Genomic DNA, 9,179 nt, shown 5'->3' on the forward strand with positions numbered 1-9,179 from the left:
TTTTTGAAGCCTCTCTGTGTATGTGGCAGAATGAGAGCATCTGCCTTGCAGTCTGATAGAGCTAACACTGGAATGGTGGTGGTGGTGACATTTATTCTTCAAAGTGCTTACGCTTAAATTCTGTTCCTTACCTCCTTTGTGCTCACAGAAGCCTCTCTAAGGAGAGCTACAGTATAAGGAATTCATTAAATCTCAGCATCAGAGCCTCTCTCCTTTGGCATTCAGAGCTCAGGCTGGCTGCTTTTGAAAACACAGAGTGTCCATCTAGTGGTTAATGCTTCAGTCAGTGACTGGTGTGCTCTGCAGGCTCGTGTGCTCCTCCCAGGCTGAATAGAGAGAGCTCTGTTCTTTGAAACTGTGCCTCTTTCAGAAGGAAGATGCTGTGGAAGTTTATGAAACTCTCCAGCGGCCTCCCTGTATTCAGAGAGAGAGAAAAATAAAAGCCAGCAGTCAGTGTGGGATTGTACCATCAATGGGTGTACAGTGGTCAGGCTTAGTAAGATTATCACCAATGTCGTTGGCTCACAGTAATCTCCTCAAGGAGGGATCTCCAGCAGAGATCCTTCTCCCCTGGCAGTCAGCCCTTAAATGGCTCTGGGAGAGGCGCAGCCAGGCTCCGTCCCTTCCGGCAGCACAGGAGAATTGCCTTCACCTGTGCTCCAGGGCTGACTCAGTGCTCGCCTCAGGTGGTCAATCAGAGCTTCAGGCCGTGATCAACAGTTCCCGTGCAGGGATAAATAGGATATTCCAAGTGAAATGATTCCTTTTGTGTGTGTTGCACATGTGGCTTTTGTGTGCAGAATTAGGAACCGGACGTTGGAAGGGATGGAGCAGAGCTGCTGTCAGCACGTTGCTCTCCCACAGCGGTCCTGGCTGAAGATGGTGCACATTGCAGCACAGCACATCACAGAGACCTCGGGTCTCTGCCAGGGGTGGGAAACAAATTCTGATAAAACAAAATGAGGAGAAATGAACAGCTGATTCTTGTTGCATCTTCTTAATTTCTTAGAATAAGATCCTTTTGGAAACATTAAAGAAATGACAGACGATTCCTTTTCTCTCACCTCTCCACAGCGTGTGTGAGCACAGCCGAGAGAACCTGATGTCACCATCCAACATGGGGGTGATATTCGGACCGACCCTCATGCGGGCACAGGAGGACACCGTGGCAGCAATGATGAACATCAAATTCCAGAACATCGTGGTTGAGATTCTCATCGAGCACTTTGGGAAGGTATGGGGCTGTGCCACCACTCCTCACCTCCATGCCAGCTGTTGCTGTGGCAACGACTTGGAGTTTGGCTCTTTCTTTTGTGGTCTCCTTAAGGGGTGGCATTTTTCCTTTAAAATACGCTGTTCTGAAATGCTTCACAGGGAAACAAGCAGCATAGCAGACGTTCCTCCCTATTGCCTATAGTTCTGCCTGTAGGAAAACTCTGTCTACTGTGTTTTTTGCTTTTCTTTTTAAATAAGATAAGCGTCTGTATTGAAAGTGCTGTATTGAAAGTGTCTGTATTGAAAGTGTCCTCTCTACCTGGAGGTGACAGGACATGATGCTTTCTTGTGCTGAAGCCAGGAGACAGAGTGCAGCATAACCGCTAGGGACAGGCACGACGCAAGACATGGCACTGCCTGCCATTACAACAGGAAAAATAACAAAGCAACCAAGTATGGAAAGATGGATAAAAATGATCCCAGTGTGCATAGAGCTGTGCAGACACAGGTGTGGGGTTGGGGAGGGACCTGCTGCTGGGGCTGAGCTGTTAGAGGCAGGTTCAGCGCCCAGCTCGTGCCCGCAGCGCTGTGCTTCAGGTTCCTAAGCGTGAATTTGGTCCTTCATAGCACATTAAACTATAGTGTGGGAAGAATCCCCTGTGTCCTGAAGGAAGGAGAAGTTTGATGGCATCTGCGAGTGATGGCAGGGGATGGGAGGAGGGGAATGTCCTGCTGGGGGAGCGGATGAGGAGGCCAGAGCTGAAGGAGCAGGGCTGTGCAAAAGGGAACGTGGAGTCAGAGACCAAACAGGGACCAAAAGGATGGTGTGAGTTGTGATGCCAAGGGTTGAAATCAGAAAGGTGGGATGAAAGAGCTCAGAGGGACTTAGGAGTATCTGCACACAAAGCTCATGAAGATCTGCTTTCTTTGCGGGTTCCTACGAATGCTTTCAAGTTCTCGTGGCAGGGCTTCATTGCTGCGATGCTCGGTGCTCACTCCCAGCTCAGCCTCTGTTATCACTCTGGTGCCACCTCTGCTCAGGCTGAGTCAACACGCGGTTCGCACTGCTGCCTCCAAGAAATGGAATTCAACCTTTAATTAAGCCAGACATCTCTCTGCTTGCTTTTAATTTCTTCGGCAATAAGGTGAAATTAGTAACAGTTATTAGATGGAGTGTGTAAATTCATTGTTGGAGCTGAAAGCGTCTTCAGCTCACACATATGCAAACACTTCAAATGAGCCTGGAGGAAGAGAGATATTACTTAGGCAGTGCAACATGAAGGCTAAGGACAAAGTAACTACTCATGAAGTCTTTGGGGATTATTACTCTTTCTTCAGTTTATATATCAGTGCCACAGCTAAATTAAGTCAGTCAATCCCTGTGGAAATGCCTCATCGCTGTACAAACGTTCTAAACGCGAGGATCTGTCAATATCTTTGTACCTTCCAGTTGTTTAACTTGGATTTTTGTTTGAAAGGCAGAATCAAAGGAGAAGCCGCACTCACTTCTTAAAAAGAGCAGTGTGGTGGGGCTTGAGAGTGGCTTCAAAATGTTGAAAAGCATCTCATGAAAGCAGAGGTCTGTGGTACTTCTGTAGGCACCAGGGAGCAGCAGGCGGTGCCATCCCCACTGCCCAGACCTTGGGAAGGGGAAGGTTTGAGAGCTCAGGGGCTCGTGATTTTCTCCAGCATTTCTATTTGCCTGGCAGAAGGAGAAACGTGCTTTAAGTTACAAAGATGACATCCTTAATCAAATCAGGACGTCCTTTTAGAATTTATCTGAGGGACAGATATCTGTGGGCTCCTCCGTACCGGAGGACTTGCCGAGGGGGAGGTGGCCCTGCTCCGGACTGTGCTGGGGCTGTGCTCATCCTCAGGGCTGAGGTGCTTCCTGCCAACCCCACAGGATGGTCCGGCTGTGCCATCCTGGGCCATCCTATGCCATGCCATGGTCTCCCAGCAGCTCCTGCCACTCTGCCATGCTGATCCGCTCCTGGAAGCCCAATGTGAATTCAGTGAATACCCATGGGAAAAAAGCAAAAGCAGTTGATGTGGGGCTTTAATGTGTTGTTTCATATCATCAAAGACTGCCCAAAGGCTTTATTCTTTTTTTTTCCCAGCTATTAATAAGGGGTCTGATATAAATAAAAGCCTCTAAATTAACCCCAACCAAATAGGTGTCATATGAGCAGTGAGAAAAGGAGATAGAACTGCTAACCAGCATTGTTTTTGTGCCAGTATTTCATCTGAGGTAATTTGAGGGTGCCACACACTTCATTGTAAACTAAGAGCCGAAGTGTTTTGCTGTTAAATCTCAAACAATGCAGCAGCTTGTTTGGGTGCTTGCTGCAGATTGTATCGCCTGGTTAGTGTGGAAAACCTGACTCTTTTCAGAACATATCAGACTGAAAGCTGACTTAATCTGCTCTGAGGTAATTTGCTGCCACACATTTTCTCTGTATTGTGATCTCGTTGTGTTAATTAGCTCAGCACTGCCGTGGTGTGTAGCAGGCTGCCTGTTGCAGGAAGGCAGCAGCCGTATGCAGGGCTGTAGCTCCCGACCCTGAAGCGTGGGGCTGCCACAGCACCTCTCTCCAGCCCTGGGAATGCTGCCTGGTCTGTTGAGCACCATCTGAAGATGTGTCTGTCCTTACAGATCTACTCGGGCCCCCCAGAAGACAGCGCTGCCCCCCCAGTGCCTCCCCCCAGGGTGGCTGCCCGGAGGCACAAACCCATCACCATTTCCAAACGCCCTCTGCGGGAACGACCTGTCTTCTTTGGGGCTTCTGTGGAAGAAAGTGGAGGTCAGTTCCGCTGCTCTCCTCACTCTCCCTCACTCCTGTTTCTTTTAACTCCTTTCCAGGAGCAGTGTAAACAGTACCAGAATTGCATTGACAAGGCCGTCAGCATGGCAGACAGTGCATTCTGGTGTTGGGTGAGAAAGGAAAGTAAGAGCTGCTATCAGAGGTTGCAGTGCCTCGCAGCTCAAACTGTCACTGGCAGAACAGCCCTCAGTTGCTGCCTGGCTGCATGTCCACTCTCGATCCTAACCGGTCTGTCTGTCTCTAACCCGTCTGTCTGTCCCTCGGCTCCACAGCAGACCAGCTCAGCCAGACCCCCAACGGCAGCATCACCACGGAGGCCCCCAGACCCCTGCTGCGCAGCCGCATGCCCGCACCCCGGCCTGGGGGGGAGGAACCGGGACGGCCGCCTGCCGAGCTGGAGGTGGGCAAGCTGGTGGCCAGGCTGCAGGACGGGGGTGCGAAGCTGCCTGGCAAGGCTGCCAATGGTGTGGTGAGCAGCCCTGCCCTGCGGACCTCCACGCTCCACGCCAGGAGGCCTGCACCCCGGCCGGGCGGCTGTGGCAGAGATGGTGAGCGGCACAGCTGTGTCACAGCCACGGTGTGGCAGAGCAGGGCTTCTGTATGGCTTAATAAGCATTACCTGTATGCACGATAGGTATAAATAACAAGTTTAGGGCCAAATTTGGGTTGGTGCTGTCTGTGCCCTGAAGGAAGGGGCTGGTGTGTCTGTGTGGCTGCGTTGTCCCCTGCAGTGCCAGCACACAGCTCACCGTGTGGCACACGGTGCTGTAACTGCGTGCGTGTGGAGCTGAGCTGGGTGAGATCCTTAAGATGATGGTCGTAAATAAGAAATACTGCTAGTTCTGCCATTGCCAGGCTTACTTGTGCGCTCTCCAGTGCTTTTTAGATGTCATCCTCAGCAGCTTCACAGCCCTGTATTTAGAGAATGAAAGCATGGGGCTGCATAAAGAGAAAGAATAAAAGGCCTGGCTGGGTAGCACAAACATAAAGTTCATCTGACTAACACTACTGGCTTAATTTAAATTTGTTGAATTAAATGGTATGTGGAAATGTGCCTCTGGAAGAGTAAAATAGCTTTTAAAATTGGCTTGTACACCAACTCCATTTAGTGCTTACAGATTTGATGTTTTCACATTATCACGCATAGCGTGCTGACAGCATGATCTGGAGACAGCACAACAAAATGGGCTCTGGTCCTGAGACGTATAAATAGGAGAACACTGAATTAGCAATAAAGTTATATTGCAGCTATACTGCTGCTTTAAAATTGGTGCTGGAACACTGCATCACGCTTCAGTGTGGACAGCTTGGGGGTAATTCTGAAAAACTGGAGAAGCCAGCAGGATGGATGAGAAAATAGGAGACGCTCCAGTTATAGTTTAGCAAAGAGGAAATTCAGGATCAGAATTTACAAATGCAGGCATGGAAGAGATGTGGCTAAGCAGTTGTCCTGCTGAGAAAGTCCTAGGGGTCCTGGTAGTTGAAGGGCTTAACACAGCCAGCAGCGTGCTCTTGCAGCCCAGTAATGCATCTTCACAAACACGTCCTCTGCCAAAGCTTCACACGCACCGTCTGTGATCTTCTGCCTTGCAGGAGAGTACGATGGTGTCCCCAAGCCACGGCCCCATGGCGATAAGCCCGTGATAACACGTCCTCCTGTGAGACCTCCAGACCCACCGTGCAGGGCTCCCATCCCACAGAAGCTGGAGCAGAGGCCGGATCTGATAGCAGGGACAGCAGAGGAAATGCCTTCTTCAGTGTAAGCCAGGGGCCGGGCGGGCAGCACGGCGAGGGGCCACAGCTCAGCCTTTGGCCCCAGGGCTGGGGGGAGGGCGGGGGGGCCGCGGTGACCGGCAGCGGGAGCTGCTGCCATCTGCCAGGAGTGCTGGAAGGGCAGGAGAAGCAGCATGCTGGTTTCCAGCACTGTTGGCATAGCGGGGCTGGAGCTCGTGCAGGTCCCATTCCCCTTTCCATGGGCAGGGGTCTGAGTCATTTGGAAAGAGCTGCGTGAGAGCCGGGTCAGGCTCTGCCCTTAGGGCACAGCTGGGGTGGAGCGTGGCCATAGCAAAAGCAAAAACACTGCAGGAACAAAAAGCTCTGAGCCCCATCCAATGTAGCTCCGGGGCTGACTTTCCATCATCTTCTCAGTTACTTCTCAGTGCAGCTGGAGCTCCCTCCCTTCCTGCTCTCAAAGAGTCTCTCAAATGAGATGTTTCCCAAGAAAAGAGAGATCCTGCTTGGATCTCCATTAAGGAATTGGATGCAGTTCAGCTTCATTATCGGATTTCTTCACGTTTTTAAAGAGACAGAAACCCTGCTGTCCCTCACTGGGACGTGCTTCTCCTTTCCCCATCATCCCATGGATTCTCAGTCTGTTCTCCCTGCACGCTCACCTGATGCTCTGCCACCAGACTTAAGCTCTAGGATTTGAGGTAGCCACCTGCCCAGTGCCTGTGGCAATAGGAGATGGCAAAAATGTTTGTCATCCTGAAAGTCTGCTGCTCGGCAGCCCCTGCGTTCTGCTGAGAGCCCCTTGTGTGGCTGTGTGACGTCCTCATCTTCACTCCTTAATCCAGAAAGGTGCTGTCAGTTTCAGCTCCGTGCTTGCAGGGCAGGAATGGGCTTTGCCTTTCTTCTCCTGAATCACTTATGTTATAATTTTTCCTTTTATGAGGGCAGTTGGAAGCTTAATATGAAGCACATCATAAGTGGAGAGGCCATAAAAAGTGACAAGTGCACGTTTACACCAGCACATAGGCTTTTGAGCAAGAGCAGTTAAATAAGCTGTGTGATTAAATTGGTGAAGGTTGCCTGGTCAGAGCAGCATGCAGGAAGCACAGAGTGGAGCTTAGAGCACGAGGAGTGCAGCCGGCATCATTCGAAGTGTCGTCTTCCATGTCCGCTGATGCTGCTGCTCTTTTCCATGGCACAAATGCTATCTGATTAGTGAATGATATACATCAGATAACTGGAGTGATCTCCTCTCTTGTTCTGTTTGCAGAGTGGCCTCCAGGACCAAGTTCTTTGAGACGGCATCACGAAGAACCGGCAGGTGAGCCTGCAGCCACAGGGCTGCTGTGCTGCAGCAGTGACCCTGCGTGGGGCACGGAGCCATCCCTGGGGGGCACAGCACACCCAGCAGGAGCTGCTCAGCTGAAAGACCAACCTAAACAAACAGCCCTGAGTGCAAGTCTGCTCCGGGCAGGGGCTGCATGAAAAATTAATCATAAATCCACTAAGTGGTAAATATGCAGCCGTGCATGGAATTAAGCTAGGTTGTCTGTCCATATTGTTCTTACGTCTCAGCCTCTGTGGAGGGCAGAGGGGCAGATCATGGGAGAGATGGGAAGGGCTGGGAAATGGCAGCAGCAGACAGCAGTGGGACCCACATGAAATGTCTGTGCAGGGTGTAGCTCCACGTGGCCAGATGGGCTGTGATGGCACAGCCTGCACACGGGGGCCCTCACTGGGCTGGGGGGGCATTGGGTCGCTGGCACTGTGGTTTGTGGCAGCAAATTTCGTTTAGAAAATATCTGCTCAAATAATCCTCAGTTTCCTGCTCTTAACAATTGCTGAGCTCTGCCAAGACTGCAGATAGATTTGCAGGCTTTGAAAAGCTGATAAGAGTTGATTTTCTCCAGTGTCAAACAATGGTTTCTTCACTTTAAAGATAAATCGTTGACCTGACTTCTACCCATCACTCTACTTATGTGCATTCAATCTTTTTTCTTCTGTTTTCTTCGACTCCACTGCACTTAGTTCTTCATCACCACAAGGCAGGATCCCAGGTGATGAAAGCTGAGACAAAAGGTACGTGTTGGTAACAGTGATCAGCCAAAGCCACGTGGTGGTTCTGAGCTCAGCAGATGGGGTGGTGGGAGCCCAGGGGAGGGAATGGGATCTCAGAGAAGAGACTGGGAGAAATGTCCTTTCTGCTGGAGACCTTTGACAAGGGCAGGATCGGGGCTCGGGGCGGCGCCTGCTGTCCATCGGTGGGCATTGCTCAGCAGACCATCCTGCTCTGCTGTTCCTGAGCTCCTTGCTGCAGCAGTCAGGGAAAACACGAGCACTGTGGGAACAGCTGCGCAAGACTTGGGTTTATGCTGGTTCTGGGTTTGCCATCACTGATGAACATACACTGCTGCATGTTGCCACACTTGTTTTCTTCTTTCAGACAGTGCAACCATCTCAGCCCAGCAAGACCAAGGAGATGTTCTGTGCTTGTGAAATAGATGTGTCACAGCTAAGACTTTTCCAGTTCAAATGACCTGGAGAGCAGCTATCATACTGGACGATAATTTTGTGCTGTCAGAAGTGGCTCAAGAAATTAGAAGGAGATAAAAATGGCAAGAAGGCCGTTACTACGTTTGTCTTGAACTGTTCCCAGTCCTTTCGCCATCGCTTTCTGCCCAAGTGAGAAATGCTCGCCAGGCGCCTCTGCAGGTGGCAGCAGTGCTGGGTGAGCACCAACAGCAGCACAGCCAGGCTGTGAAAAGGACAGCAGAGCAGAGAGCTCTGTGCACCTCCACGCGTTTTGGGACTTAACCTCAGTGAAGGGTGACCTTGGACAGATGTCACAAAGTTCAATATGCTGATTCCCAGCGCTTGGGTGCTGGGGAAGAATGACTGGAAGCTGCGTCCTTGCCACGAGAGACTCGTCCCATACTCTGCGTTCTCCTCACTTACGAAGCACTGGTGTGCTTTTCCACGTGCATTGCTGGTGGAACTGCTTGCACTGGGGCTGGCAGGGCAGCAGCAAACTGGAGGGGAGCGGGGGGACGCAGCCCTGCTCCTCCTGCTCCCATCTGCAAATCTGCAACTGGAACTGCTCCCCACAGACCCAGCAGAAGTCTCAGTGCCTGTGGTTATTCTGCTGGGCCAGCACAGGTGGGGAGAACTGAAACTCCAGAAATATGGGTCAATGCCTGAAGTTTTTCTAAGAGGAACACAGTTTCTTGTTTGCTTGTTACATTAATTTCTGATTCGAGAGATCTCCGGTCTCCTTCCCTCAGCAGCAGTATTGTATAGATGCCTCTGGTCTGGAAGGGGAGCACATTTCTCCATGCCAGGACCTGTCCCAGTGCTGCATAGAGGTTTGTGGCTCCAGACAGCGTCAGGGCTCAGTGCTGAGCTGTAGCA

The 9,179-nt window shown here is 51.0% G+C and overlaps 1 protein-coding gene across 1 annotated transcript in view; it reads left to right on the forward strand.

Annotated features, from left to right (window-relative positions):
• Positions 1–7,842, forward strand: part of OPHN1 (oligophrenin 1) — a gene marked incomplete at both ends in the record, with an annotated part of 46,044 nt that extends 38,202 nt beyond the window's left edge. The window contains 6 exons of the mRNA XM_079541970.1: positions 1,075–1,234; positions 3,872–4,019; positions 4,313–4,588; positions 5,634–5,799; positions 7,042–7,092; positions 7,800–7,842. Of these exons, the coding sequence (XP_079398096.1) occupies positions 1,075–1,234; positions 3,872–4,019; positions 4,313–4,588; positions 5,634–5,799; positions 7,042–7,092; positions 7,800–7,842 (844 nt within the window). The remainder of the gene's footprint in view (positions 1–1,074; positions 1,235–3,871; positions 4,020–4,312; positions 4,589–5,633; positions 5,800–7,041; positions 7,093–7,799) is intronic.
• Positions 7,843–9,179: the final 1,337 nt, after the last annotated feature.

This window comes from Tetrao urogallus (genome assembly GCF_951394365.1).
Source record: "Tetrao urogallus genome assembly, chromosome: 13".
Lineage (NCBI taxonomy): Eukaryota > Metazoa > Chordata > Aves > Galliformes > Phasianidae > Tetrao > Tetrao urogallus.